The sequence below is a fragment of the Podarcis pityusensis genome, assembly GCF_964106645.2.
Source record: "Podarcis pityusensis genome assembly, chromosome: 5".
In the NCBI taxonomy this organism is placed as follows: Eukaryota; Metazoa; Chordata; class Lepidosauria; order Squamata; family Lacertidae; genus Podarcis; species Podarcis pityusensis.
Genome location: NC_138032.1, coordinates 71,575,806 through 71,603,498, shown reverse-complemented (window position 1 = coordinate 71,603,498; position 27,693 = coordinate 71,575,806). Strand labels below are relative to the sequence as shown.

Below are 27,693 nucleotides of genomic sequence, written 5' to 3'. Positions count from 1 at the left end.
TGGCTAGCAGAAAGGTTCTGTTCTGTTCCAAAAGGAAAACATGCTGAAAGGTCACTTGTAGAAAGCCCAATAGACTTCCAGGGAAATCACTATGACTTTACACAGTGGAAAACACAGCATAATTTAGCTAGTGATCTTAACAGTTTTAAGATACTCTTCATAAGAGAGAGATATAACTAAGAGCAAAATCTACTTTTTTTATTAGAAAACACAGGGCTTTATCAAAGACAAAGCGTAAGATTACATTGAATGCTTGTTGCAGAAAGCAAGAAAACCTGAAAAACCATTGAAATGTTTTAATATCAGACACTTTCAGATTTCACAGCTTCTATAATGCAAATCATTTCTCCTCAATTCCTTCATTCATTCATTCGCTTGCTTGTTGGCAAGTGGGCAAGAACAAATTCAGCAGTTGTTAGCAGTGTCAAAGAGCTATTCTTCTTCAAGAAAATAGCTTTCTTGTGTAGGGCTTAAAGTGAGGCATTTCTTTCTTTTTCTCAGCTAGCTTAATATCAATCACATATTCTCTTCATGTTTGCTCAATAATACAGCAAAACAATTCACATTTTTTTCTTGCTATTTGCCATTGGGAGAGTGCTTGAACTCACTTTGTGAGTCCTATAGCATCTTCATCCAATATGCCAACGTTAGATTCACAATGCTAGGAACAAAACCGGGACATCTGTATACAGTGGTACCTCGGTTTACGAACTTAATCCGTTCTGGAAGTCTGTTCTTAAACTGAGACACGCTTTCCCTAGCGAGGCCTCCCGCAGCCTGTGCACTTCCACTGTTCTGGCTTCCATTCTTAGACCGAGGTAAAGTTTGCAAACCGGGACACTACTTCTGGTTTTGCGGAGTTTGTAAACTGAATCATTTGTAAACAGGGCTGTTCTTAAACCGAGGTACCACTGTACTACAATGGAACATTTTTTCTGTTGTTGGTGTGAATGGTTTTCAGCTTATTTGATTCTTGACAATCGCCCATTGCGTTTGTCAAGAGAAAGAGTGGCACCTTTGAAGGAACGCCCACTGATCACAGTCACACCAATTCTCCAGTAAACAAGACAAGTGGGGGCCCCTCCACCTGTTCTCTTTTTTCTTCCTAATGTAACCCTAATGTCTCAACAAATGAAACCGACCTATGGAAAATGTAACTTGAAAAAAGAGACATTGCACATACCTTTGTAAACCAAGAAAACTTTAATATTATTTAAAAAAAACAACAGGACAAGTGGGGTGGGGCTTTTACAGCACATTCCCACACATGCTTATTCGGAAATTATTATTATTATTATTATTATTATTATTATTATTATTTATATCCCACCCATCTGGCTGGATTTCCCCAGTCACTCTGGGCAACTCCCAACAAAATATTAATAGCACGGTAAAACATCAAACATTAAAAACTTCTCTAAACAGGGCTGCCAAATGAGGCTTATTCCCAAGTAAGTGGGATATCTAACGATATCTAGAAGGGTACTTGTGTTAAGGCTGCCACCGCACGTGAAAGACAAATTTATTATGACATCAGCGCTTGTGAATTAAACGTCTGCTTCATCCGATGCAATGGAGCATAGTAATCAAGTGTCAGAAACACACACACACACGTGTAGACGCTGGAGCTCGATGAGAACGCGCAGCCTGAGGCGATTCAATCAGAGCTTAAACAAGCGCAGCGGGAGCTTCTCCGAGGGCGCGAAAAATCCCCGGGGCTGCGGCTCGTTTTGAGGTGCGAAAGCGGCGCAGTCTCCGACTAGCTGCCGCTCCAGGAAGCCGGGGCGCCGCCGCTTTCTCGCCTCTCCCTTCCCGGCTGCCCTCGGGGACACAGGCAGGCTCCTCCCGCCGTCTGGCGCAGGCGAGCCGCTTCCAGAGAAGAGCAGAGCAGGCGCCGCCGCCGCCGCCGTCGCTCGCGGCCTGGGGCTCCGCAGGTGGCTGGCGGGCGGGAGGAGCAGGAAGCGCGGCGGCAGCGGAGGGATTATTGGCGGAGGGGAGGCGCCCGGGCCGCGGCAGAAGCAGGCCGAGGGAGGAGGATGGCGCGGTCGACGGGAGACTCGGAGCAGGTCCGCTACTGCGCGCGCTTCAACTACCTGTGCCTCAAGTTCACGCTCATCACCTACTCCACGGTGTTTTGGGTGAGTGCGAGGGGCGGGCGGGCCGGACCTCCGTCAGGCGGCAGCAGCTCCCCTGTCGTAGGGTGTAGCCGCCGAGCTGGGGCAGGCAAGAAAGAAGGAAAGCGGAGCGACGAGCTGCCACGGGGGGGGGGGGGGAGAGAAGAAATGCCCCTCCGTGCCCGCGCAGGGTTGCCGCAGGGATGCCCTCCTGCTGCCTTTTGTGTTTTTTCTCACAGAACCGGGGCGACCTGTTAGCAACAGGTGTGGTGCGATGTGGGTAAGGCTGCTGGAAAGAAGCACCAGGAAACGCGCCGGCCGGCCGCAGCGTTTGGGAATGAGGGGGGTTTTGTTGTTGTTGTTCAGGGAGTTGCGCACAGAAACCACACACACACACACATGCCTCCTCCTCCTCCGAACACGCCGGGGCGGTCCGTCTAGTTGCAAAGGTTTCCAATCCCACCCAGTGACGGGAAAGCAAACAGCTCGCTCGATAAGCACGTGCTTTTATTTATTTATTATTTTGTTAGTGGGAGGCTATTCCGTGGTTTAAAATAACGCCGATTTCAAAGTATGTAACGGAGGAGACCCTTCAGGGGTGCGGTCAGAATAGCTGTAGCTTGACTTGTGCGGTGAATTTAGCTGTAGGCTTTTAACTTGGCAAACCAGTGCCCTGACTCAGTCGAGGAAGGAAAAAAAAGGCATTAAAGTGCTTGTGACACCTGCTGCCTTTCTCTAAAGCGATCATATGCTAGCAGTGGCTATTAGAAAAGGCAGGGTCATATTTCCTTGTCATCTCCTCCTGCCCTGAAATTTTCTTCTGGTTCTTTCGAACCATTAATAATAAAATAATTCATTTTTGCAGTAAAAATTGTTTAAATAGAAATAGTCTCTGAAAATTGTACATATGCTTAATTTTTTTGTGTTGTCACACACCTATCATTCTGCAACCAACATTGCAAACACACAGGTTTGTTAAGAAGTGCAGAAGAAGATAAAAACCATGCATTTATGTGGCCTGCATAGTTCTGAGTTCAAAGTCTCAATTTTTGCTTGTGGCACACCCCACATTAGTAGGGAGGCAAATTTTAACCTATAAGGAAATATTTAATGAATTAGTCACATGGATGAATTGATAAGAGCTTGCAGGTCTAATTCAAACAGACTGTTTTGTTTACAATTGCCACCATTTCCTTCCCTTCCCTTTTCTCTCTTTACTGTGTTGAATATAGATTAAACACCTTGGGACAGGGATCTGTGTGTGCTTGTTCCTTGTAAAACACTTATTACACAGTAACAATGTAATATGACTGACTGACTGAATAATATTGCTCCCAATAAGACTTATTCCAGTAAAAGCCCCAAGCTTTCATGCTATTTGAAAGACAGTTCAGCTGTCATTTTGGATTGTATTCATACTTATACTGGATTAATTAACCATTAACACATGAGGATCTGGACTGGACTTAATGTTCCCTGTTACTATGAATAATAGTTTATGCGGAGTGTTAGATACACACACACTTCTCTCTTCTTCTGCACTGGCTTTGGTCTGGAGAGCCTGGTTTGTTTAAACTAGAGTTCCCTGTTTAGATGAAATAAGATACTGTGGCTTAATGTTTGCTTACTAATCAGTACATTATTCCAGGGCCAGGAATTAACCTAAAGCTAAAGATGAAAAGAGGGGCTTTAGTTTAAACAAACCAAGTTATCTGCACTGAAGAGGACTTGCAATGGGAGGGGCAAAAGAGAAGCATAAAGTTTTGACACTCGTTCTTGGCTTCATGGTTTATGAAGCTAGGAATAATTAAGTCTGAACTGACTCTTACTTTGTTCATTATTGTATCTTCAGATCTGTGACTATCGCTCAATCAATACACAACACCGCTTAACATGTAGCTCAGTTAACACACAATGCCCAACCATGATTTTGTGGCTGGGAGTACATTGCGAGTTTGCACGTGCTCTTATTCCCTCCCCTCCTCCACTTCCTGAGGTTTTTCTAGCTCACATTGCTGTGATGTCCAAATTGGCACCTTATGATTTTGCTAACCTCTGAATCATGGTTTGCAAACCATCTTCAACGTTTCAAATTCTGTTTAACATCATGGCAAACTATGGTTAGTAGCTGGAAATAGATGGAGGAGGGTAGATTGTGGTCTGCTGGTGAACTATTGGCCAATTTTGGGTGAACAACCTAGTTCAGTTGTGGGTAACATTTGTCCCTGCAGGTGTTGCTGCACTCCAACTCCCATCATGCTTGCCATTGGAGTTCAACCACATGATCTTACCTCCTTTAAGTTGTGTTGTTGGGTTTCTTGCAAAAAATGCTTGACTAAATGCATTTTGATCTCTTAAGAAAAGAGTGCACATTTTGAATCGGTTAACACCCGTTTGTTGTGCTTTCATTGTTTAGAGGACTTGCATTCTGGATATGAACTCTTGCTTTGTAAATATGAAATATTTTGGTGGACCCCTGGGCTTCTTAAGAAAAGTAAAACAAGACTTGTCTTGTGGGTATCGTCTTTCATTGGGCAATAATGGCTGCCTCAACAGTGAGTAAGCTGAATGAGATGAAAGGTTAGGTAGCAGTTGCTCTGTCAAAATATTGTTCTGTTTCACTGAAGTGAGTTGAAGAGGTTGTTGGGGTCATGGAACTACTGTAAACTTAAGATCCAGTTGAAAGTGTGAATGTAGAGGCCTAATAATTGTGTTTGTGCATGCATTGTAGCTTTCTGTGTATTAATTATAGGAATCACTGCCGGATAATTCCAGTTTTCATCAGCATAATTCTACCTACATTGGGGGACGGAACTTACTGATCTGTTTTATTAATAATGCCAAAAATCATTTTAGAAATATTTTGTCTATATTTTTTGATGACTCAAGTTTAGCTGGAACTGTTTGGATCTTCAGAAGGTGTCTTAGAGGATCCCGAGCTGATATCATCTGAAGGATTACTCACTTTCTTCACTCTATTTAGGCATCACAGCTAATAGATCCTCGACTGAAATTCCACTGAAGGTTCATGCTGTTCTTTATCCTTATGGGGAAATTCCTTACTTTCGTGTGACGCTAGCTGATTTCCTATTTACAGTTCAAGTTATCTGTATTCCAGGCGGCAAGGATGTAGGTCCCTAGTTCCCAGTTCCTTATTATTAGTTCCCAGTTCAACAGAGAGCTGCATGAGTAGCCTAAATGAGGAACTGAATTTCATAACATCTTGGCACCCCAAAATGAGATTTGGGGCTACCTCATACCTTACATCTCCATGACTGGGAGGCTGTTTCCTTCAAGATACAGCAGAGACATGTATCCCTGAATGTGCAAATATGGTACCTAAGTGTGGATGGGGGCAGGGACAAATGTTTGAACCCCTGATGCTTCTCAGGATGACGTGCATGAGGCTTTTGAAGCAGGGCTTGTTTGTGCACCCTGCCTCCCATCCACAGATACAGCGTTTGCATATTCTGAGAAATGCACAAACATGCCTCCTTATTCTCTCTGGTCAAAAGCTTTGCTTTTGCACAACACACGATTCCACCCTGGTCATTCAGTGTCACAGTGTCAAGCCTTATGTTCTAACCAGCTCACATATGCCCAGGAAGGCTGGCACTTCTTTGTATAATGATGCACACATTCCTATTTATGGATGAAGGCTTCAACCAAAAGTCAGACTTTTCTAGAAAGAAGCGACTTAAGAACCTCAAATGGAGAGGCCTCTCCCAGCCAATACACTTTTGTCATAAAAGATTGGTGAGAGGATCACTCCTTCTTTCTCAGTTTATTTTAAACTGCCTTCTTTGGCAGTTTTTCTTCCTCAGAGGAATTTTTATTGAGGGAAAAGAAACCTTTTTAAAGCTATGCTTATTTTTAACTTTGATAAATGCAATGGTTTATATTTCTTAGAAGTATATTTTGGCACTGCTTTTTTATATATATATAAAAAGGATTTCCCCTTAGTTCTCCGGCTCTCTTGGTTATTGATGGGAGAAATTTTGAAGCTGTGTGTTGAGATATGGGAGCTCTAAAAATACAATTCAGGATTGGTCACTCGGGCCATATGGAGACAGGACCTTTCACCCCAGAGCTAATAGTACTGTGGGGAATATTTCCACCAAGATCATGGTTGAGGGGAGGGAAGGCTTAAACATCCCCATGTGCTGCAGTCCTGACAAATTTAGATACTGTATTAATATTTATTAAATCAAAATCAATTTGCAGTGGATGATCATGTAGCAGGATAAACTGATTTTCTCTCTTCTAAAATGTTGGATAAGAAGGCTGCTGAAAATAAGTAGACACACAGTTTTAAACATTATTTTCGTTAGCTTGATTCAGGTAGAACAAGAACGGAAGAAATATTACCCTGGACCAAACCACTGCATCTAAATAGTCTTTAAACCTCTTTTGTTGACCAGCAGCATTACACTTTCCATTTTTAAGTTCAGAATAGAGTACAGTGGTACCTCGGGTTAAGTACTTAATTCGTTCCGAAGGTCCGTTCTTAACCTGAAACTGTTCTTAACCTGAAGCACCACTTTAGCTAATGCGGCCTCCTGGTGCCGCCGGAGCACGATTTCTGTTCTCATCCTGAAGCAAAGTTCTTAACCCGAGGTACTATTTATGTGTTAGTGGAGTCTGTAACCTGAAGTGTATGTAACCTGAAGCGTATGTAACCCGAGGTACCACTGTAGTTGCTTTGGAAGACAATAATCAGGCATCCACACAACATGACCAGTCGAACGAAGTTGATGTTGAAGAATCATTGCTTAGACACTGGTGATCTTTGCTTCTTCCAGTACACTGGCATTAGTTCACCTGTCCCGGTTGAAATGCAGAGTGTTTGAGGACTGGGACATTCACAGGGAAACCAAAATGCTTGTTTACAAAGCTATTGTCCTACCAACCTTACTGTATGCTTGGGTGTCCCTATAAGGCCATTAAGACCAGAGTGTAAGACTACCTTGTGCACCACTATTATCAATAAAAACAAACATTGAGTATTGTGGCACTTTAAAGATTAACACAATTATCCTTTTAATAAAATGATATTGTTTTATTAGTATGAATCTTTTATGAAAGTGACACAAGACTCTTGGCTGAAGTGGACTTAACACGGTTAGTCTTCTGGAAATGTTATCGGTGGTATCAGTTCGGCTACAGAACAGTTCAATAATGTTTTGGTTGTGACATGGCCTGTTGGAAATACAATCTGCCCCTGATTTAGGGACCAGACAAAATAATGCTGTGTGCTTGATGCTTCCAGTTTGCTGTACCTGATTTAAGGGTTTTTGGTTTTTTTTTAAAAAAAATCAATTCCACCTTTCAAGATTCCTGCTAGTTTGTACTTTTGTGAAATAAGCAGTCATTTGATTTTCTCTTTTTAATAAGTCAGTTTAAAATACAGCCATTGGTTTTGTTTGGAAAACAACAATAACAAACACCTTTTCTCTTTCTTTCTGTTACAGTTGCTAGGAGGGTTTGTCTTAGCCGTTGGCATTTATGCAGAAGTTGAAAGACAGAAATATAAAACCCTTGAAAGTGCCTTTTTAGCTCCAGCCATTCTTCTAATACTCCTAGGTATTATAATGTTCCTCGTTTCCTTCGTGGGTGTGTTGGCTTCCTTAAGGGACAACTTATGCCTTCTTCAAGCTGTAAGTACTTTTATATAAGTAGGAGTCTACTTGTAACCTGAACTTGATGTTTATAAAACTTATTTTGATCTCTATTCTGTAAACAGCTTTAAGACAGCTTAGCTAATAACTTCCTTCTTTGGATAAATGGCAGAGAGAAAGGAAAGTGCAAGATGGATTCTAATATAACCAGTGTAAACGAAGTTGTCAAAGGCAAACGCTTTACTTTAGTGGCACTTAATCATGGTTTTAGAGAAAATGTGGGTGCAACTGAAAGAGCTTGCTTAAACAAAAGTAAGATTTATGTAAGAAAAATGCAATGTAAATTCAGGCATATAAAAAGCTTTTATATTTAACAAATATTTAACGTGTTTATATAGCTTGATGTTAAAAGCGGAGTCAGGATAAAATATTTTCATTCACAAAATGTATTTACTTATTATTTAAACTGAAGTCCATTGATTTACTGCCTCCAGGTTAGCAGAGCAGGTTTCTTTCACAGCATGCATGCTTGAACTTTGTCCATCTACATGGTGTTTTTTTAATGTGTCATATTTTTATATAACGTATTTATTAATGAAAAGAGCCCTTTGATCTAAAGTTGCACCATGATTCCTTTTGGGGTAGAACCAGTGATCGACATTTTCACATCAACAGTAAAACAGTCAATATGCCTGAATTTACAACAGTAAAACAATCAATATGCAAATTAAATTTAGAGCAAGGTTGAGAATGAAAAGTAAACAGCAAGAATTCATTAACACTACAGTGGTACCTCGGGTTAAGAACTTAATTCGTTCTGGAGGTCTGTTCTTAACCTGAAGCCTCCTGCTGCCACCATGCCGCTGCTGCACAAGTTCTGTTCTCATCCTGAAGCAAAGTTATTAACCCGAGGTAATATTTCTGGGTTAGCGGAGTCTGTAACCTGAAGCGTATGTAACCTGAAGCATATGTAACCCGAGGTACCACTGTATTGGCCTCTGGTGGGGTGTTCCTCTGCCAATCTCATGTATGCATGTGAATTGATGATTACAATATTAGAACAGCCCACTCGTTCTGCAACACTCAGGTGTTTATTAGAGTAAGCTGACCAAGGAGACGAAATGCAAAGTATAAAATACAAAACCACAGACTCCATGAAGCCAATGATTTTAAAATGACAAGCTCAGAACTAAGAATCATAGCAGGCCTATGAGACGTTACAACATTTGGAAGTCTTGCCACCTGCTTAATAATAAACGTATTGATCCCCTCAAGAAAGAAACTGGGAAAGTTCTCTGAAGATCAGTTAGGAAACAGTTTCGTAAGTGAATATATTGTGTGCAATCTTCTGATAAAACAACAGAAAAAGAACTGACGAGAGACCCTTTTGACCTCTGAGAGGTCACACAGAAAGCTTCTGCCTAAATAAAGGGAACTAAGTTTTGAAGTGAAACATTAAGATGGGCAAATCAAATAGCTGTTCTGTACTTTGGCGCCTAGCAACCATGTGCTTGCATGGTGCTGGCTGCAGTGGCCCCATGCCACAAGTGTCTCCTTGATGACCAAATGTAACAGGGAGAAGGCCCCTCCCCTTTCTATTTGCCAGATTGCGATGATTTGTGTTTCCCTTCTAGTGAGTTGCCCTCACCAGCCAGTGCTGCATGTTTCGATTTCAAAGCCTTGTAAATTTTTAAAGAAAAATGGGAGAAGAAAGAAAAATAACACCCCTCACATTAACCACTCAGTAAACTTCACTATATTCAAATGATTGAACAGGTATCCAAAAAAAATGGATTTTGTTTGTAAAAAATATGTTCAAATGTAGCAAGGGCATTAAGGTCTTCGGTCCATTGTGTAATAGAATCTAAAACATGAGTGCTGCACAGAACTCAAGAGAGGAGGATGAAGGCGGCTTGGGGACCTGACCGTGGTGCCACAGGTCTGCCTTCATCTCCTGTGCTGTGCTGCTGCTGCTGCCGCCTGCTGCTCATCCTTAGTAGTTGAGAGGCAAGATCACCCCCCCGAGGCACATGGGTCTCTGCAGAGTAGCAGTGGTAAGTGCTCCAGTGGCACTGCCTCATCTACAGCAGTTCTAAAAGTTGCTTAATTTCACTGGAAGTCGTGAGTCATGATTTCAGTGCTGAAGATTTTAGATTTTGTATGTTAATGTAATATTTTTGAAATTCTTTTGCAGTTCATGTACATCTTGGGTATTTGTTTGCTCATTGAATTAATTGGTGGAGTTATGGCCTTAATGTTCAGGAATCAGGTAAGAAAACTGAAATATTCAAGAAAATGCCTAGTTAAAAAAACTTATCCCCATTTGTTATGGAAAAATGGAACCATTACTCTCTTGTCCCAAAGCAAAATTACTGATTACCCTATTTTTCTGTCTATAAGACGCCCCCAACTTTGGGGACTCCGATTTAAGAAAATGGGGGAAATCTATCCATGTATAAGACGCCCCCAAATTTTGGACATTATTTTTAAGGGGAAAAACCTAGTATTATACACGGAAAAATACGGTATTATGGAAGAGTCACAGAAGATCATGTATTTGAGTGGCAAGATTGGAACAAAATCAGGGCTATGCAAACACTACTGTAATAAATAAATAAAATTGCATTCTGGCACTCCTGATTCTGTGCCCTAAGCTACTACGTAACTTACAGAAATCATGCAAATTTCCATAATTTCTCTTACTTTGTATAATTTATTCTGCAATATTCACTCTTGCCAGCTATACAAGCTCTTTTTATCCTTCTGGCTTTTCAGCAGGTGTTTTCCACAGTTCAAAGTGTATGTTTGTTACCTTAAAAGGCCAAAACTATTACCATTAAAAAAAATGAAATATGAGATTCTTAGGAAGTTAGATTCAGTGCCTAATACCACATTATATGTTCAGTAGACTGTGAGTTTAGTTTATTTGTATGTATGTTGTTTTTCCGTAGTCAGCTGTGCCCAAAGCAACTCATTAAGTTATCAAAAATACAACATTTGGGAAAAATCCAGTTTGTAACCAAATATCAATGTCAGTGAATTCAAGTAAGGCAAAAACTTTTCAACCAGAATAGGATAAATTCAGTATTACAAAGAAACAATTAGACTTCAACAGTTAGACTTAAACAATATGTATGAATGAAGCTAATAACACACTTCAAGTGCTGCTCTTACAGCACTCCAAGAGCCCACACTGGTCTAAATACATTTGAGAGGGGGTTGGGGGCTGCTCATCACCAGATGGTTCACAATGGGCTCCCCTTTCTGTTTTCCAGAGGAGACTTTGACAGCAGCAAAAGGGAAGTTCCTGTTAAGGGCCAATTGGTTGAATTTTTCAGGCTATAAAGACTCTTGTGTGTTACTGTAGTAGGAAATGAAAGAAAGAAAGAAAGAAAGATGGTCTTTCCTTCCAAAAAGAAGGAAATATGTATATGATGCCTTGCACTTCCTTCAGTATTTTCAAAAGACACCCATAATTGAGTATTGGCAAAATAAACATTAACAGAGGCTAAAAGCCTGGTAGCTAATCAACTAAAAATTCTGTAACTGGTTGGCAATTCTAACATTTTGTCATAAACTGGGAATAGCTTTGAGTGTTGCCAGAATATAACTTCATAGTGCTTTAAGAAGATAAGGATCGACAAGTTGTCTTTGGCAGTCCGCTACCCCCCTGAAGCTTCCAACCTGCCTGCTGGCCTTGCATGTGCGCAGTAGCATAAATACGATAGAGTGAGACAACTTGCCTCTGTGCAGCCTGGATACGAGCACAATATATAGGCATCAAATATCACTCAATACATTATTGCTTAGATTATGTTATGTGAAGTTTCTTTTCAGTATGGAGAAATGCAATAACATTTTCAAGATGTCAGATTACCGTGTTCGGAGATTTGCAAATCAGGCAGCATGGTATCACTGCAGCTTCACACTGGCTCTCTGCCTGTGGCCTAACACGATACAGGACATTTAGGCTGTAATCCTGCACACACTCACCTGGGAGTAAGTCCCACTGAAGTCAGGAGGGCCTACTTTCTTCTTAGAAGACATGTATCACATTGCTTCTTGTATATGTTAAAATATACCAATCAGAAGAACTGCGGAATAATAGCCAAATCAAACAAATGTGAGCAGAGGAAGTTAGCTCAGGTGTTGGAGGGCAACCTCGCTTCTCACATTCTGTGGCCCCCCAGCTAAAGATTGGAATAAACATCCCTCCTTGCTAGGTGAATCATGAGCTGTAGATGTGCCTCAAGCCCCAGTGTTCAGAAGCTTTCATCCAGGCGTACAGCTCTAGTCCAGAGAGCACTCAGCAGCACCCCTAAAGCTGCTTGCTTTGGGTGATAACTTGTGGTTGTTCCCTGTCTAAAAATGCCTCATGGTACCAGTCAACTGTTGTTTTAATTTCCTTCATCAGCCTGCACAGAATGCTTCAGAGAGATCGGTTTCTGCTTGTTTGCGTCCACCTACTCGCACACAACAGCTTGAAAATACCTCTCGGCACTGGCAGATGGACCCCATTGACCCAGTGAGGGGCAGGAATATCATAACTGATTCTGGGGTGTGGAATATAGCTCTCCCCCCAAAAAAACCAAGAGAAACTGATTGACCACGTGGGAGAACCCAACTCGAGTCTCAAAGTGAGAGGGATAGAGCAGACTTGTTAATTGGACAGCAGGTTTTTTGCAAAGAGCCAGAGCAATTCATTCTGCGTAGTGAGAACTTGGAATTTCAGCAGCAGCATCCTTAAAAATCCACAACTATTTTTAACTTGCCTGAGCATCAGTTCCTCAAGGCATGGATAAAGACTTGAGAGCCTGCCCAGGCATAGAAATTCCTACCCGCAGCACTGCAATGTCCCTTCTTAACTTGTAATAATGAGGCATACACTCATTCTGGCTAGGCCCAAAGGGTGGAGATGTAAATTACTTCCTTCCCCCAAGCTTCTCATTTTACAGGTAGGTTTCGGTCAGCCTGTTCCAAGCGCTAGTAAGCAATTCTGAGCCATTAGTGTTTTGGAGAAGCGTGGAGCTTGGTGTTTCCTCTTGCAGCACAAGCTGGCCTGACAAGCCTGTTTTGTCTCTAAAGTTGACGTACAAGTCCTCTGATTTGCAAAGGCTTGTCTACCTTGAATGTCTAACTCAGGGAAACTGATTGCTTGCTAATAAAAGTGAAATGAATAAAAGTTTGAGATAATAGGGACCCCCTCGCACACATAATAAATTTTCAGTTATGATGTTGTACCTTCAGATGCCTTTCCTCAAAGTAGTATTTCTGTAGTGTGAATATTGCATTTTCCCACCATTCAAACTGAATATTGTATCTGTTTGAAAAAGAATGGTGCACCAATGGAGACAGGATTCAGCCTGAGCAGATAGAGATCTTGGGCCTCGCAAGTTGATTTTTTTTTTTTTTTTGGAAGAACTTAGCCATTACGGGATGTATCCTGCTATTAGAATGATACTCATGTGGGAGATAGGTATTTTCTGGTTTGTTTTAAAGAACCATTTTATATTCCAGCATTAGATGTTGGGGACAACGGTGCTGATTTGGGCCCCACACTGTGGGTGCCCAGCATGACTTGCCCCCTGCCCACACTGTGACATTATGATGCACATGCCGTGACATCATGATGCACACTGTGGTGTCATGACGTCATAGCACGGGGGAGGACACAAGCTCCAGCTGCACGGCAACTGGACCCCTCCTGCCAGAACTCACTCTCTCTCCAACTCCACGCTCTCTCTTCCACCCCATGCTTGATCTCCCTGCTCTTTCTCCCACCCACCCTGCCTGAACTCTGTGCTCTCTTCCACCCCAACTCTACACTCTTTCACTCCCTAACTCAACACTCTCTCTTCCCCTCCTGCCCAAACTCCACACTCTCTCTCCCACCCCCCGTCTGAACTCGGTGCTCTTTCCATGCGGTGTGGAGCCTGCGTGCCAGCTCCTGCATTTTGCGGGTGCACAGCCCCTATATGGGAAATTTTCTGGGTGCTTGGGTACGCAGGACCCCGGGGAGATAGTGCCTATGATAGGGGCGTATGCAATCTTCAAATAATTTTGTGTGTGTGGACAAATTGGAGTAGAGGAGAGCTTGCTGGTACCCACCACTTGTTGAAGGGAGAGATTACAATCTCCAGGTTGGAATGGTATAGTGGGAGAGTTTTTATCTTCTAAAGCAGTAAAAATAAAGAAAAAAATCCAAATGCTACAAAATGGACATTGGAAGAATGTATTATTTGTTACTTATGATACATGGCAGGCATTGTCCAACAGTTAATAACCATATTCCACGCAGCAATGTGAATGAGAGGAAAAATCACATTTTCCCATTGGCAAAATACTCCCGTTGGTATGCTGGGAAAATGCAAAAATCCTTTAACAAAGCCACTTTTTCATTAAGTTAGTTCTGTGGATCCTACATAGTGGTCTAGGTAAGATGTTTCATATTTATTGCATGAAAACAACTATTAAACCATAAGCAAACATTTGCAGGAGTAGGTTCTTGTTTTCCTACAATCTTATATATTGACAGGGCCTAATACCAGACTAGTTCTTGCATATTGCTTATTTTTAGGGCTGTCAATCAGTTACACATTCTTGACCCATAATCTGCCTTTGATTCTTACATTAAATTGTAGATATCATCATCTTTCTAAGATGCCAAAGGAAGTGTGAGAACTTACAGCATGTTAAAAAATTCTCTTTCATTTCCTTTTCTAGCAGCTTATCAGAACTAAGAGTCTAAAAAGCACTACAATCATTCTCAGCCCCACTGCTGAATAGACTTGTTAAAACTTGTTGCCGGTTATAGATGGTATGAGTGCATGCTTATACTTTTTTCTTTTCAAATTTTGTGTGCTTGATCTTATTTAGTTGTTTTTCCCTTTAGACAATTGACTTTGTAAATGAGAACATCCGAAGAGGGATTGTGAATTACTACGATGACTTGGACTTCAAAAACATAATGGATTTTGTTCAAAAGGAGGTTGGTTTTTGGATGTCAAATTAATCAAACAGTAGTAGGCTATTCATTGATCCCATGTGCTACAATATAGCAGTAGCTTCCAGCTATTTGCTGTTCAGGTGGATGTGTTGGAGTGCTCAGTGCTGGGGTGGCTTCCTTGCTGACAGTGGACCCCCCCCCCACTGGTGGAGGTTGGCAGAGCTGGGCAGGGGCATCTCTCCTCCATTCAGACCCCTCCATCATGGTGAGCTGGGGGTTTGGATGGCTCTGTTAATTGCTTACAATTTTTATGATTTAGTTTCCATACAAACATTTTTCAGGCACTAAGGTGTTTGTCGGAACTTGAAACCCTTGCTGAGGGAAATAGACCATTGAGAGTTAGAAATTGTTTTGAACCACGGCTGTGTCTTACGCCATAGCATGCTTAATTGACTCATTGGTTTGTGTTGAAATACTTACTGGGTTGCTTTTGCCTTGAGCTACAGAGATGTTAAATGAAATGGAAAAGTTGGATATTTTTTAACATACTGTACAGAGAACAGCATGTGTATAGATATATAGATGAAAACTCCCAACATTTAAAAGACAACTTTGACTTTATGGTGAAGATTTTGGACACAAGCCAGAAGAGAGGTTCTTTTGGGCAAACTAAATTGAAATGAAGGGAGGTGTGCATAAATATAAATGCTCATTTCAATGAGGCTTGCTCAGAAGACCATCATGGTGAATTGTGTTCCTTACAAGATATTTTTTAAAGGGGACAGCCTTCTTTTAAAAAAAGGTCAGGAACAAATTGTTTTAGGCGTGTACTAATTCATAGTTTTCCAAGTCGCCCTTTTGTTAAATGTATACACAAAGTTTTAGAGTTCTCGTAAGTATCTGGTTTATCCTTGTTTAGGTCCCTTCCAATGAGATGTTTAGTTAATGCATTAATGATTGATTAACAGTGTTTAGTTTTCTAGTTCTTGTTTTATAAACGAAATTACATTAGCTATTCTCTTTTACTCTGTAATGATACTCATAAAATCTGGGACAATTCTGTGGTGCATAGTCTGAGAAAATTTAGATGCAGCAAATGGAAGCTGAAGGTCACAAATGATGCAAAGGAAAGTTTAATCAATCATTTTATGATGCTTATTGTAAATAGCGCATCACAATCCAAATGTTTTTTGAGTTTGACCTTCAGGAGTGTAGTCATCAGCAGATCTCCGCTTTTGGCTGTGGCTGTTTTGCCTGAAGGAAGATGCTACGTTCAAAATGTATGGGGATTTCATGATATTTTAGCCATTAAATTAAACACACACACACACACACAAATAAATTACACAGTATTCAGAACTTTGGCTACATAGCTCCTGCCCTTTTTGTTCCTATTTCAACCCTACACATTCATTGCTTTAGTGTTTTTCTTTCCTTTTTTGCAGTCAGACTAGACATCATATAGCATAAATTTAAAGCAATATATTGGTCAGCCTTTCCCAACTTGGTGTCTTCTGGATGTTTTGGACTATTAACTTACATCAGGTCCAGCCAGGGCACCAGGTTGGGGAAGGCTCCCTTATACCTATAATTTGGGGTTCTAAAGTGAATAGGGATTGCTTTGGAATCTGGTAGGATCAGGCCTTGAGACTTTCTCACAGAGTTCTCTACAGGCTCTTCCTGCCCCAGAATAGAGCTGCAAACAATATACATTTTGGTGCTTTTGTGTTCCATATGTTTAAATTGGTGATTTGTAAATTATGTTAGGCACCTCCACACATGCCAATAATAATAATAATAATAATAATAATAATAATAATAATAATGAGAAATTAGGACATGAAGCCTCTATAATAATCACAAGGTTTTATTCTTACTGATAATAAGGTTCTAAATTTCTGCAACAAGGATTTGTCTTTGTGTAACACCTTTTCCCCCCCTCTTCAAAGTTCAAGTGCTGTGGTGGTGAAGATTTTAAAGACTGGTCAGAAAACCAGTACCATGACTGCAGTGCCCCAGGACCACTAGCTTGTGGAGTTCCTTACTCTTGTTGTGTTACAAACAAGGTAAAAGTTACTTATTATTCCGGATTAATTTTGCAGTTACCTGTTGGTTCCTCACATTTCACCAAATGATTTTTTTTTCTATGAAAGAAAATCAGTCTGGCAAGCTAAAATTGCCACCAAGAATGGAGATCTGTACACGGAAGGGTTCGTTATGTGATTCATCTTGCTTGATATGATCTGTGCACACTTAGACTATGTGTAACAAATGGTAAGCAAGTGTACATTTTCCACACAAAAGCAGATCACCCAGAAACAACCTTGGTAAGGATAACAGGCTCTTTCAGTACAATTTCCCAAAAGGAAAAGTTCTAGGAATCCTTTTTAAAATAAATTGGTTTATTTGTGTTGGTTTTCTACAGATATTTTAAGTACTGGATTCCCCTCCCCCCCCTAATATTTTTTGAAGCAAATGAAGAATTATATCCGTTTTCTTCTAGGCTGTTTGTGGAATTAAAGATTAATTATACCATGTCACCTTTTCCTGACCAATTAAAAATAACCATTAAGAAATGTTTCCAAAGAAAGCCTAGTAATAACATCATATCAGTATGATAGAATAAAAACCTCAACAACATTTGGATGAATTAAAAATTGACGCTCCATTGAGATTTTGTGACAGAGAGGGTGATAATAGAACGTTGTTTAGCAAAATATTTTTGCATCTCTTTTTTCATTATTACCAAATGAAATCAGTAATGTTCCTATAAATAGTATCGCCCTTTTTAGGTTATAAGAGAACATGTTACCACGTATATCACAGAACAGTCCTTGAAATCTTGCAGCACCATCTTGTTAACACTCATTTATCTGGAGGATGCCACACTGGCAGTCTTTAAAAAATAAATCAAGATGAATAAATCTTAGCCGCTTGACATGTTTCCAAAACCAACTTGGCTTTTGCACTGGAAATGTACAGATGTGAGCAATAATTAGTCATTTACTCTCTGGTCATGGAAAAGTACTGTTAATATGTGAGGGCAGCGTCTCTATCTTTGGACAAATTTCATGCAGTACATAAGAGTCAGATACTGATACCCAGGTGTAAGTGGCTTCCTATCACAGCCAAGCTTGGGGGCAGCCCACAAATTTGCTTGCCAAGGAACTTTTTTGGGTCCAAGCGTGTTTATGTTCTGCCATCTCTGGCATGGCACTGCTCATAGAGCCTAGGAGGGGGTGCCTGGGCACAGTCTGCTCAATTTCTCCTTCCACAGGCTATCAGAGCTTGACAGGACTAACTCCCACCTGATGGGAAGGCAGGATTAGGAATGACCTGACTCAGTCCAGTGGCCTCCTCCCACATCTTAGCAGAACAGAGCCAAGGATCTTAAAATGAAAAGTTGGCAGCCCTATGTGCTACTCCCATATCCTGTAATTGCTTAGAGTGATTCTGCAGACGGACTGACCCTGATTAAAGAGCACACAGTCTTCCATTGCCAGAATGGCGGAGGCTGTTTTGCTGCCCTGCGAATGAACAGGCATAACTTTCCCTCCAACCCTCTTGCCTAGTTCTGCAGGTGTTCAGTGTGGTAGATCCTGAAAGGAGGAGATCTGCCTGTGGAAGATCCTAGCTGGCTGGCAGCTTTGATGTCCAAACTCTAGAGCAGTTTTATGGCTTCCTTTGAAATTTGTGATTATTATTATTTTTGCTTTAGGAGGCAAGTTAAATATACTTTATACGTGTGTGTGTTTGTGTGTTGCCACTTTGAACAAACCCCCAAAGGGTGGCAACCCACTTGACTCATGATGGGAAAGACAAGAATTGGTGGTACACAGTATTCAGCTGTGTTCTGTGTGCATTTGCAGTACTTGTGGAAATTGTACTGGCTGGGCATAAGCTGGGCTCAGCTGCAGTTGAAGAACAGACACTTCTGTTTGCATGGAACATCTGTCACGACGCTCAGTCTCACGCCTGGAGGATGCTTTAGAGCAGTGTCCCTAGGGCAGCACCATCTTCAGAAAGATGACAGCCACCAAGAGTCACTCCTGAAGGAAGCCTGTATGCGGCATCATTCCCAGTGTTAGGACATAGTACCTAGGAAGCCACCTTCTACTGAGTCAGGCCATATATATATGTTCATCTAGCTAAATGCTGCCTGGCAATGTTTCCAGGGTTTCTGACAGGAGTCTTTCCTCGCCCTTCCTGAAGATCTTGGGGATTAAGGCTGGGACCTTCTGGGACAAAGCACAAACTCCATCACTGAGCTGCAATCTTTGTTGCTGAGATAGCACTTTCTCCACTGCCACTCCTGCCATCAAGGAAGCATCTGAGGCAGCCTATTTTGTTGCCCTTAAAATGCACCTCATATTTGCTACCTATAAAACAAAAGGTGCTTTTTCTTCCACTATGCTCAGTAACATGCAAATGTAACTGTTTGCACTCTGAAGTGGCTTGGCAAAGCTGGAGATCTTAAAAAAAAAATAAAACTACCTATAACTTAAATCATGACTAGTTTTATTCAAAGGTTTTCAACTTTGGCATTGCCAGTTGGTTTAGATGATAGAAAAACAATTTAACGATTCCTGTCATAGCTTCCGATGGCTTTCTCTCTTTATCGGAGGTCCTTCATCTTGCTTATTGACCCTTTGCAGGTTTCTGGAGCATCCCAGGACACACCTCACAAGTAGTCAGTGCATTTATGTGTTATGTATTGTGAATAGTAACTAAGGGCACAAGGTGCTGGGAACTTCTCTGTAAGCCACACTGAAATATGCCTCACATGTGACTAATTTCTATTCCGATACCACCTTTTCAATGGAAGAAGTGAATTCCATGCAAACTGTGTTTAGAGAGCTAAACTTGACAACTGCACACACACACGTTTCGTTGCAAGTATAGGCACTTGGAAAGTACAATTGCTGTGCACATAAAACTTCCTATAGGAGAATATAGGATGTTGCTCAGCAGAGATGACTGGAAATTAATTGAACAGAAGCACAGATTTGTTGTATTCTATTCTGTTTCCCCTTTGTATTTTGGTTTAAACCAATCCACAAACCAAGAACTGATATATTGAACCATATATTGCAGATATTGCTGCAAAATTATTGTGCTCTTTTTTTGACATGAGAAGACTTGGCTTATTTGTATCATTAAATTCCCAAATGATCCTTGTTTATAAAACTCAATAATTTTTTTTAAAAAAAGCAGCAGCGGCACAAATTTGTTCTTAAGTGATTTCTTCATTTGTGCAAGAGATGTTCCCAGTGGACTTGGTCAACAGTAGCAGCAGTATCGTGTGGATATCCTTGTTCATGCCTGGTTTCATAGTAAGGAGAGTTATGATTCATAAGTGGCATTCATGGGCAAGATTCAAGGCTCAAGTGCCTTAACAGCCCTCAAGGTTGGCCATTCTTGTTCACAAGAGAAACTGTGGCCTTGTGAAACGTGAACACTGAATAAATTGGGATATTGTCAAGGGCTGGGTAACTGCAAACTGAATTGTGAAGCTTGTTGTAAGTCTTTGAGCTTTTGAAATTTGGGAGATTGTAGTAGTAATTGTGGCGGTAGGCAACTCATTTGTGCCAACTTCACACTTTTATGTGAAAGTACCTTCCAAATAGCATTGAAAATACTTTCCACAAGAAGCGTAGCAGGGGCTTTTAATGCTTACAGTCACTGTTGTTTTCCAGTTTACTCACTGTACTGTTTCAGGCCTGGTAAAATGAAGACATCCAAATATATACTGATTATTTCATAGTTTGCATTATCCAAAAATTGAAAATAAGCTATATAAATATATTCATGTTGCACTATACTCATATTGTGAAATATGTTTTTCCCCCAGACAGCAGTTATCAATACCATGTGTGGATATAAAACTATGAATGAAGAGGTAGGAACATATATTTTCCCCCCATATACAGTTAGCTTTAAGCCATTTGAAATGATCTACTGTTTGAGAGTACAACTTGCAGTCTTGTGTCTGCACCATCAAGCATTTCTGTTGCAGACCCAGAAAAGGAAAACTCTCCATATCTTATTTGTTCCTGTGCTGTTTTTTATGCCTTTGCAACCTATACATGCCAAGAAGAGCATGTGTATGATTTGTAAGGCTCCAGTTATCTTCATCACAAATAGATCTGTTTGTGGTCACACCACAATCTGCTGTTTAAGGCTGAGGTAAACAGATCTACTTCTGAGTAAATGCCCAAGCAACAGGGTTGTGTTTTGTTTTTTTTAATAAACACATTTTCTGTGATTGTGGGTAATTCTGCAGTGAGGTTACTGCTGACTTCAATGGAACAAAACATGGATGCGGGGAGCAAGATGAATTGGCTGTTCTTTAGACCTAGCATGTGAGTAACAGCTGGCACAGAAATACCAGTCTGTTGTTGAAGTTTCTTGCAATGCAAGAAAGCATTTTAGGCGGAATTAAATGTTCTGCTAAGGCGGCTGTTGCATTTGCAGTGTGCATTTCTGCTTGCTAGATGAAACCATTCCCCCCTTTTCCTCCCCTGTTTTGGGGGTTCTCCTGACCCAAGCAAATCTGAGGTAGGGGTCACTCGGGGGACAGTGCCATTGGGCTAGGGAGACTAGTTGTGTTGGCTCCCACTAGTGCCAACAACTGACTTAAACAGAGACCTATGTCTCAGGTTGTTGGTCTGGTAATGTTGGCCTGAAAATAGGAATGAATTGCTTGCCATCTCTCCCATCCCTTTGCAGCTTAAGATTGGGATAAGATGTAACCAATGGAACTGGAATGGCAGCTTGAACTCAAAAGTAATTTATTAAAAAATATGTACTCTTTCAAACAAGTCTCTAGGGATCTCTCAGGGCACCTAACGTTATATAAAAAATCATTTTAAAAATCCAATTAAATCATAATGCAACCAGTGTCATCTTATAAACAAATCATCGGCAGGAAACTGCCCTGGCTGGGGGGGGGCAGTCTCTTTTGAGAGGCGCTGCAGAAAAATCCCTGCTCTTTGGCATTAGTCTGGACTTTGACAAAGAGGGAATTGGAAGCAACACCCACTCAGACGGTCTCAGTCCTAGTATCTGGGGAGGTGCAGTATATGGAGTAGACATTTTCAACCTGCCACGTAAAACCCACTGAGATCCCAGCAGTAAACTGGGAATTTCACTTTGTTGAAATTCAATGGGGCTGTTAGCATTGAATACAGGGCACATATTGTCTCAGTAGACAAATCAGGCTGCTTACTTAAAAGTCTCTGTTGTTACTTTACAGCGCCTGAGTGTTCAACACGTGATATATGTGAGAGGATGCACAAGTGCTGTACTGATTTGGTTTTTGGACAACTATGCCATCATGGCTGGCATTCTGCTTGGTATATTGCTGCCACAGGTAAGGCTGGCAAGACTCTAAAAGGAAATATTCAGGACAAGACCTTGGCTCCTTCCTTCCTTGTTGCTTTGTGAGCCACAGTTTGCAGCTTTGATGCGTGGCATGGGGTCAGTTGTTTCCTATATGTGTTTTGGGCTGTCAGAGAAGGTGGCAAACTTCTCTGTTGTTCATTGGTCAGTTTGCAGTAGAGCTGGACCCCTTTCAGTGTGGTCCGTAAAGACAAGCAGTAAGACCTGTGAAACTTAAGTGCTTGGGCATATATTTAAAAGACATACATATATATATATATTATATATAAAATTATATTTTGCTCTTAGAACTTTTGAAAATCCTTTATGAATGATACCATGGAAAACATTTTTACAACTGACTAAATTGCTTCATGAACCAGATTGGGCAATCAGGCTGTCTGTTGACCAGCCTTGGTGTTAATGATTCTGATGACTGCCTGGATGATTCCGATGCTGCTGGTCTTGGAAATAAGTAGCCCTGGCAAGGATAACTAATATAAATGGTACGATATGTTGAAAGATTGCAGTTGGCAAGGGTGATCGTGTCCTGTTGAATTAGCGTTTCCGAACAAAATATTTGTAGAAATGGGAAACATTGCACATCAAACGATATATGTTACACAAACATTACCTCATTTAAACAAATTGGGAGGGAAAGGGTTTACAAGCCCTCCTGTTTTCCTCTCCTTTCTTACCAAAATGCTATTGCATATGTCCTCTGAGAAAGTATAACTCCCATGAGATTTCGGGGCTTTTCCCCATGGCATGCTAGCAGCACGCCAGAGAGGGAAGGGAGAAATCCAGGGGGATTCCAGACTGCGATTGAATCCCACCTGAAAATACTCAAACGAGTAATTTGGGTTGTACAACTGCAGTTGATTGGGAGGTTTTGTGCAACAAACTTGCTTCCCCCAGAACCAGACTTTTAAAGTGATGAGAAGATGCACTGGGAAGTATAGAGTAATGCTTGCTTTGGCATGTCTTCTGGAAGCAACCCCAATCTCTCTGCTTTCTCTTCTTGTGGCATTTGTAGCACTACTCCCACTTCCTCTGTGCCATCAAAGAAGTCTAAATTAAAGAGGAGGGGAGGAGGGCTTAGGAGGATTGTGATCCTGGCACCAATAATGTTTTGAGGATTGGAGTGGCTAGGAGGGAGGGAGATTTCTCAAAGTAGCTTGGAAAATGTCAGGCTGTTTTTGACCTTTTGGGAAATGCCTTGGCTTCCTTCAAAGTTGTTCCATTTTGGTTTGGGGAAGGCTTGCTCTTGTCTAACCTTTGTCAAGAATCTCAGTGATTGACTTCCTGGGGGATTATATTCAAGCATCCATCCTTTGGATGGTGTAGCGATTCATTGCTGTCAAGTCTTGCTTTTCCGAAAACACTTTGTTTTTCTGTGTGACATTCCTTAGCTCAAGCAGCAATAGTCTGAGATCCATTTCTCATGTTTTTAGTACTTTGGGCACTGTGCAAATCATGTGTGAAGTGCACCAAAGTGCAAATTTCAGCACATTTAGAGTTATGGGTCCACACCTGCCTTTTCTGAAGGTTTTTAAGAGGACAAGTGCCAAATTTTAATATGCCTAGGTTATCCACACTTGTTGCTAGGTGCACGTTATAGAAGCATAGTTGTTATAGAATCGGAAGGGACCTTGAGGGCCATCTAGTCCAACCCCCTGCAGTGCAGGAATCTCAACTTGTGTCCTTTGATATCTATCTGAGTACAAACTTTAAAATGAGAATTGTTTCCCCCAAATGAGGAGGAATTGTAAACTGTTAGTGAATGGTGCTATTCTGATCATCCTCCTCACTTTATTTTGCAGTTCCTTGGGGTTTTGCTGTCTTTGCTTTACATCACCCGAGTAGAAGATATAATTGCAGAACACAAGCTTAACGAGACTCTGCTTGATGGAGGGAGACGGAAGGCGGACATTGAATTTACTAGCGCTGGGTGCTGTATGTGTTATCCTGAGTGATCCCCAGGTATTCCTTTAAGAAAGACAAATGACTAACATCCCTTTGCATTGTGCCTTGACTGTAGTCAGAACTTAATGTGATTTGCAAACAATAGTCCTTAGGAAACAAACCTCCGAATTCTTTCCAGACCTTGATTAATTATTTTTTTGCTCTGAGCGTTCTTTACAGTTTCACTGGCTTTGAGCTTGAAATGTGTTGTCTCTTGTGGCATCTAAAAATCTAGCCAGTTTCCTGCTTTATGGTAAACAGTATAGCTAATCTGGGAGGGAAATGGTTGTGAAAATTAATACAATAATTATTGTAGCCAAACTGACTATGTACAAGGGCTGTTTACGTTCCCTATGCAAGGATGTCACTAACAACATAAAATCATCTTTACTTCTTTCTATTTTTCTAGTCATTTTCAGAACATGGTAAGATTACCAATGCAGGGGGCACAATCTCAAGTTCACTCTAAAAGGATCTTTTGGTGACTTTCCCACCTCAGAACGATGGTTAGCTTGAAGTAGCCATTTCCTAATTTTTTCCAAAGGATATTTGCTACTTTGTTTTTTATTAGCTGACTGAATTCAGGCTTTTTAAAAACTTGAAAGTTTCATGTAGGTTCTTTTAAAGACTTGGGTCCTACCACTAGGCAGATTTATTCACGGCAACTGCAGATCATACTATTTTGTGGGCATGTTCAGTTTTGGGTGGAAGCCTGTGTAAGTAATACTTACCTGTCCAAATTGGAACGTTTAAAATACTGTGCAATCATGTTTTGATGCTGCTTCTTATGGGTTAGGGAAAGCACTCTGGAGGCCTTGATTAATCTTTTGTGCCTTTCTACTATAAACCACTATCTGGATTAAGTCAGATAAGGGCAGCTTCCTTTGATGCCAATTTAATTTCCTAATTTATATATTTTTGTATGATATTTGGTATCCCTGATTAATTTGAGTCCTGTATGTATTGTGATGTACTGTATTTTTCCTGCCTATTGACTGGAATTCTGGTGTGTACAGAGATGCAATTCTTTATATAGAAAATAAATTTAATGATTTTGTAAAAAAAGAAAAAGGAAAACTTTTTTTTAACTTCATAACCGAACAAAATAAGTTATTTTCATAATCATTGCTGCTAAGGTGAGGAACCAAATGCAAACCAAGGCATACATTTTTTAGTACCACTGAATGGTTTTTCAGTCAACAGGTCACATTGACAGCAGCGTGGCACTTTAAAATTTTTATTTTAAAAAAATGTACAAAGAGGAGGTACATTCCTGCTCTCTTACTCTTCAAGAGGAGCGTAAAAACATCTTAATTTGGCAGGCTATCACCAATTTTAAAAAAAACAAGTCCTAATTTCATAAGATAGAGGAGAGACTCCAGCAGGGTACCTGTTCTCCTAATGGCTCATTAATGCGGTAGTCTATTTCCAACGGTTTACTCTCAAGAGCTGCATGTAAGCAAAAAAGAGGAAGATGCATGTCAAGCAGAAGAGGGCCAGCTCATTCTCCCAGAAACCCCAGGTGCTGTAGTCAATCTCTTGGTCCTTCATGTAATGCTCTCCAGGGACCCTGAAGGAAGAATATGGGAAGTAGGCAGCTGGTAAAAAGCCCAGTGAACCCAGACCTTCTGAGCATTGCACAGTACCCCCCATAGCAAACAAGCAGGCAAACATTGTTGAGAAAAGCTTCTGGAATATTCCAGAAGCTTTTCTCCTCTTACTTTGCAAACCTGCATCTCATTTTTCAAAAAAACCCCACTGATTTGTCTTTTTCTAAAAATTAAATTCATGGAAAACAGCTTGTAATGAGACCTATCAGCTGTGATAGCTAAAAGGTGCAACTTCAGAGGCAGAATTCACCTTCCCACTCAACCACAGGAAGAGGGGTTGGTATTATTTTTGATTCACTATGCTTGTGGTTCTTCATGAGTGCAATGGAGGTGGCCAGGGCCATTGGAGTTCTCTTGGAGCCAGCCCTCCTTCTCTACCCTTCCAATAGCAGAACGGGGGGGGGGGAGGGGGAATGCCAGGGTGGATGGAAAGCCCCTTGGGCTCCACAGTATCCCATGGCCTCATGTTTCTCCAACACACCACTGACAAGGGAGGGGAAATGCAAGCCCTGGAGGTGGAACACTTACTTTCCCATCCAGCTGCTCCCAGCCCCAGCTTTTGGTCCTGGCTGGTGTGAGACCAGCAGAGCTCTGGATTTGCCAGCTTTTCTCTGCTTCCCATCCCCCATTAGATTGCTCTCCCCAACAGGATGGTTTTTACCTGGTAGAGTTCAAGTAGAAGACTCTTCCTTTAAGTTCATTGATGGTCAGAGCCTGAAATTGAAACATGCATTATACAAACGCAAATTATTGGGGTGGGGGAGACATTTCTGACTGTCAGATCACCCAGTTTCTGGGTGCTTTCATATTGCAAACCAGTTCAGGTATCAATTTGTTTGCATCATGTTTTTTTTAAAAAAAACTTGGGTAGATTTTCTGCAAAAAGTAAATCTGGATTAAATTGGGGTGGGTTAGACATTTTGATGCTGATGCCACAGCTCAGGCTAGAGTGGATGTTACAATAAACTTGCATGAGCATCAGAACCAGTTCCAGAATCACCCATTTGTGACACTTTTCTCCCCAAGTGCATTTTTGTCCTTGTTATTTTTTGTAAAAGGGAAAGAAAATATAACTGGAGCTAGGTGTACAAACCAGTGTTTGTTGGAAGTGTCTGAGCATTTAACCCAGTGTTTCTCAAACTTGGGTCTCCAGCTGTTGTTGGACTCCATCATCCCTGACCAGTGGTCCTGCTAGGTAGGGATGATGATGCTGCAGTTCAGCAACAGCTGAAAACCAAAGTTTGATAAACACTGATTTAATCCAACCCCTTCCCAGCAGACTTCTTTCCAGACCTGTAGGGCAGTTGGGGAAATAACCTTAAAAACATCTTGAGGAGGGAGCTGCAGTTGGGAAAAAGTCAGTCCCTGTGACTCACATTCATGCCATATCTGTAGATACTAATCCATTTGATCCAGGACAGCCAGCTCAACATGGAATTGAGGTTTACAAGAAACCCACCAAAGACCTGCAGGATATAGGATGTCCAAACAAACAAGTAAATAATTAAAGGCCACAGTAAGAACTTAACAAGTCCCAAGGGGTTCATTAAACAGTGACAGGCACTTTGAGTCATCCTCCAAGTTTGGAAGCATTAGCTTTTGCTTTTGGTTAACCACCAATTGTGGTGACATTAGGAGTACCAAATGGATTAATTTTCAACAAGCCGAACTTCAAACCACGGTTTCTGAAATTGGCTTGACTAACCATGACCAACATTAACCACAGTTCCAGACTGTATGGTATGCTGCAATTAGTGTAAGCTAAGGCTTGGGATGGAGTGGGGAGCAAAAGAGCTCTTCAGGGGACTGGGCTCATTCACATCTCGCTTAACCATAGTTTGATGTGACATTTGGATCTAGCCATTCTATAGTTTGGCTCGAAGTCACAGAAGCGAGCAAAGCAATGAGGGACAAATACTTGGTTCTTTTGGGGCTACTGTTTGTATCTGATTTCAGTATCTTAGTTTTGTCTTTTGCTGTAACATCTAACTATACCCTAGAAATTCCATACGCAGAGCTTAAACTCCGGCAGAAACTGTTTTGTAAGTAGCCATGCACGT

General features: G+C 41.1%; 2 protein-coding genes across 6 annotated transcripts in view; one reads left to right on the top strand and one right to left on the bottom strand.

Annotated features, from left to right (window-relative positions):
• Positions 1 to 1,364: 1,364 nt before the first annotated feature.
• TSPAN15 (tetraspanin 15) lies at positions 1,365 to 24,072 on the top strand. Of its 3 annotated transcripts, XM_081006081.1 has the most exons (8): positions 1,376 to 2,138; positions 7,586 to 7,771; positions 9,927 to 10,001; positions 14,625 to 14,720; positions 16,628 to 16,744; positions 20,530 to 20,577; positions 21,934 to 22,050; positions 23,882 to 24,072. In XM_081006081.1, exons 1-8 carry the CDS (start codon positions 2,037 to 2,039, stop codon positions 24,032 to 24,034), a joined length of 894 nt encoding a protein of 297 aa, XP_080862207.1. In that variant the 5' UTR covers positions 1,376 to 2,036; the 3' UTR covers positions 24,035 to 24,072. The 3 variants fall into 3 exon arrangements, with proteins under 3 accessions (XP_080862209.1, XP_080862208.1, XP_080862207.1); XM_081006082.1 differs by lacking the exon at positions 20,530 to 20,577 and having other exon boundaries at positions 1,372 to 2,138; XM_081006083.1 differs by lacking the exons at positions 20,530 to 20,577; positions 21,934 to 22,050 and having other exon boundaries at positions 1,365 to 2,138.
• Positions 24,073 to 24,639: 567 nt separating this feature from the next.
• LOC308477464 (broad substrate specificity ATP-binding cassette transporter ABCG2-like) overlaps positions 24,640 to 27,693 on the bottom strand; it is a 28,983-nt gene continuing 25,929 nt past the window's right edge. For all 3 annotated transcript variants that reach the window (XM_081006063.1, XM_081006062.1, XM_081006064.1), the window contains 3 exons: positions 27,010 to 27,099; positions 26,295 to 26,347; positions 24,640 to 25,593 (listed from right to left, as the gene is read on the bottom strand). In XM_081006063.1, coding sequence (XP_080862189.1) covers positions 25,446 to 25,593; positions 26,295 to 26,347; positions 27,010 to 27,099 — 291 coding nt within the window. In that variant the 3' untranslated portion in view covers positions 24,640 to 25,445. The remainder of the gene's footprint in view (positions 25,594 to 26,294; positions 26,348 to 27,009; positions 27,100 to 27,693) is intronic.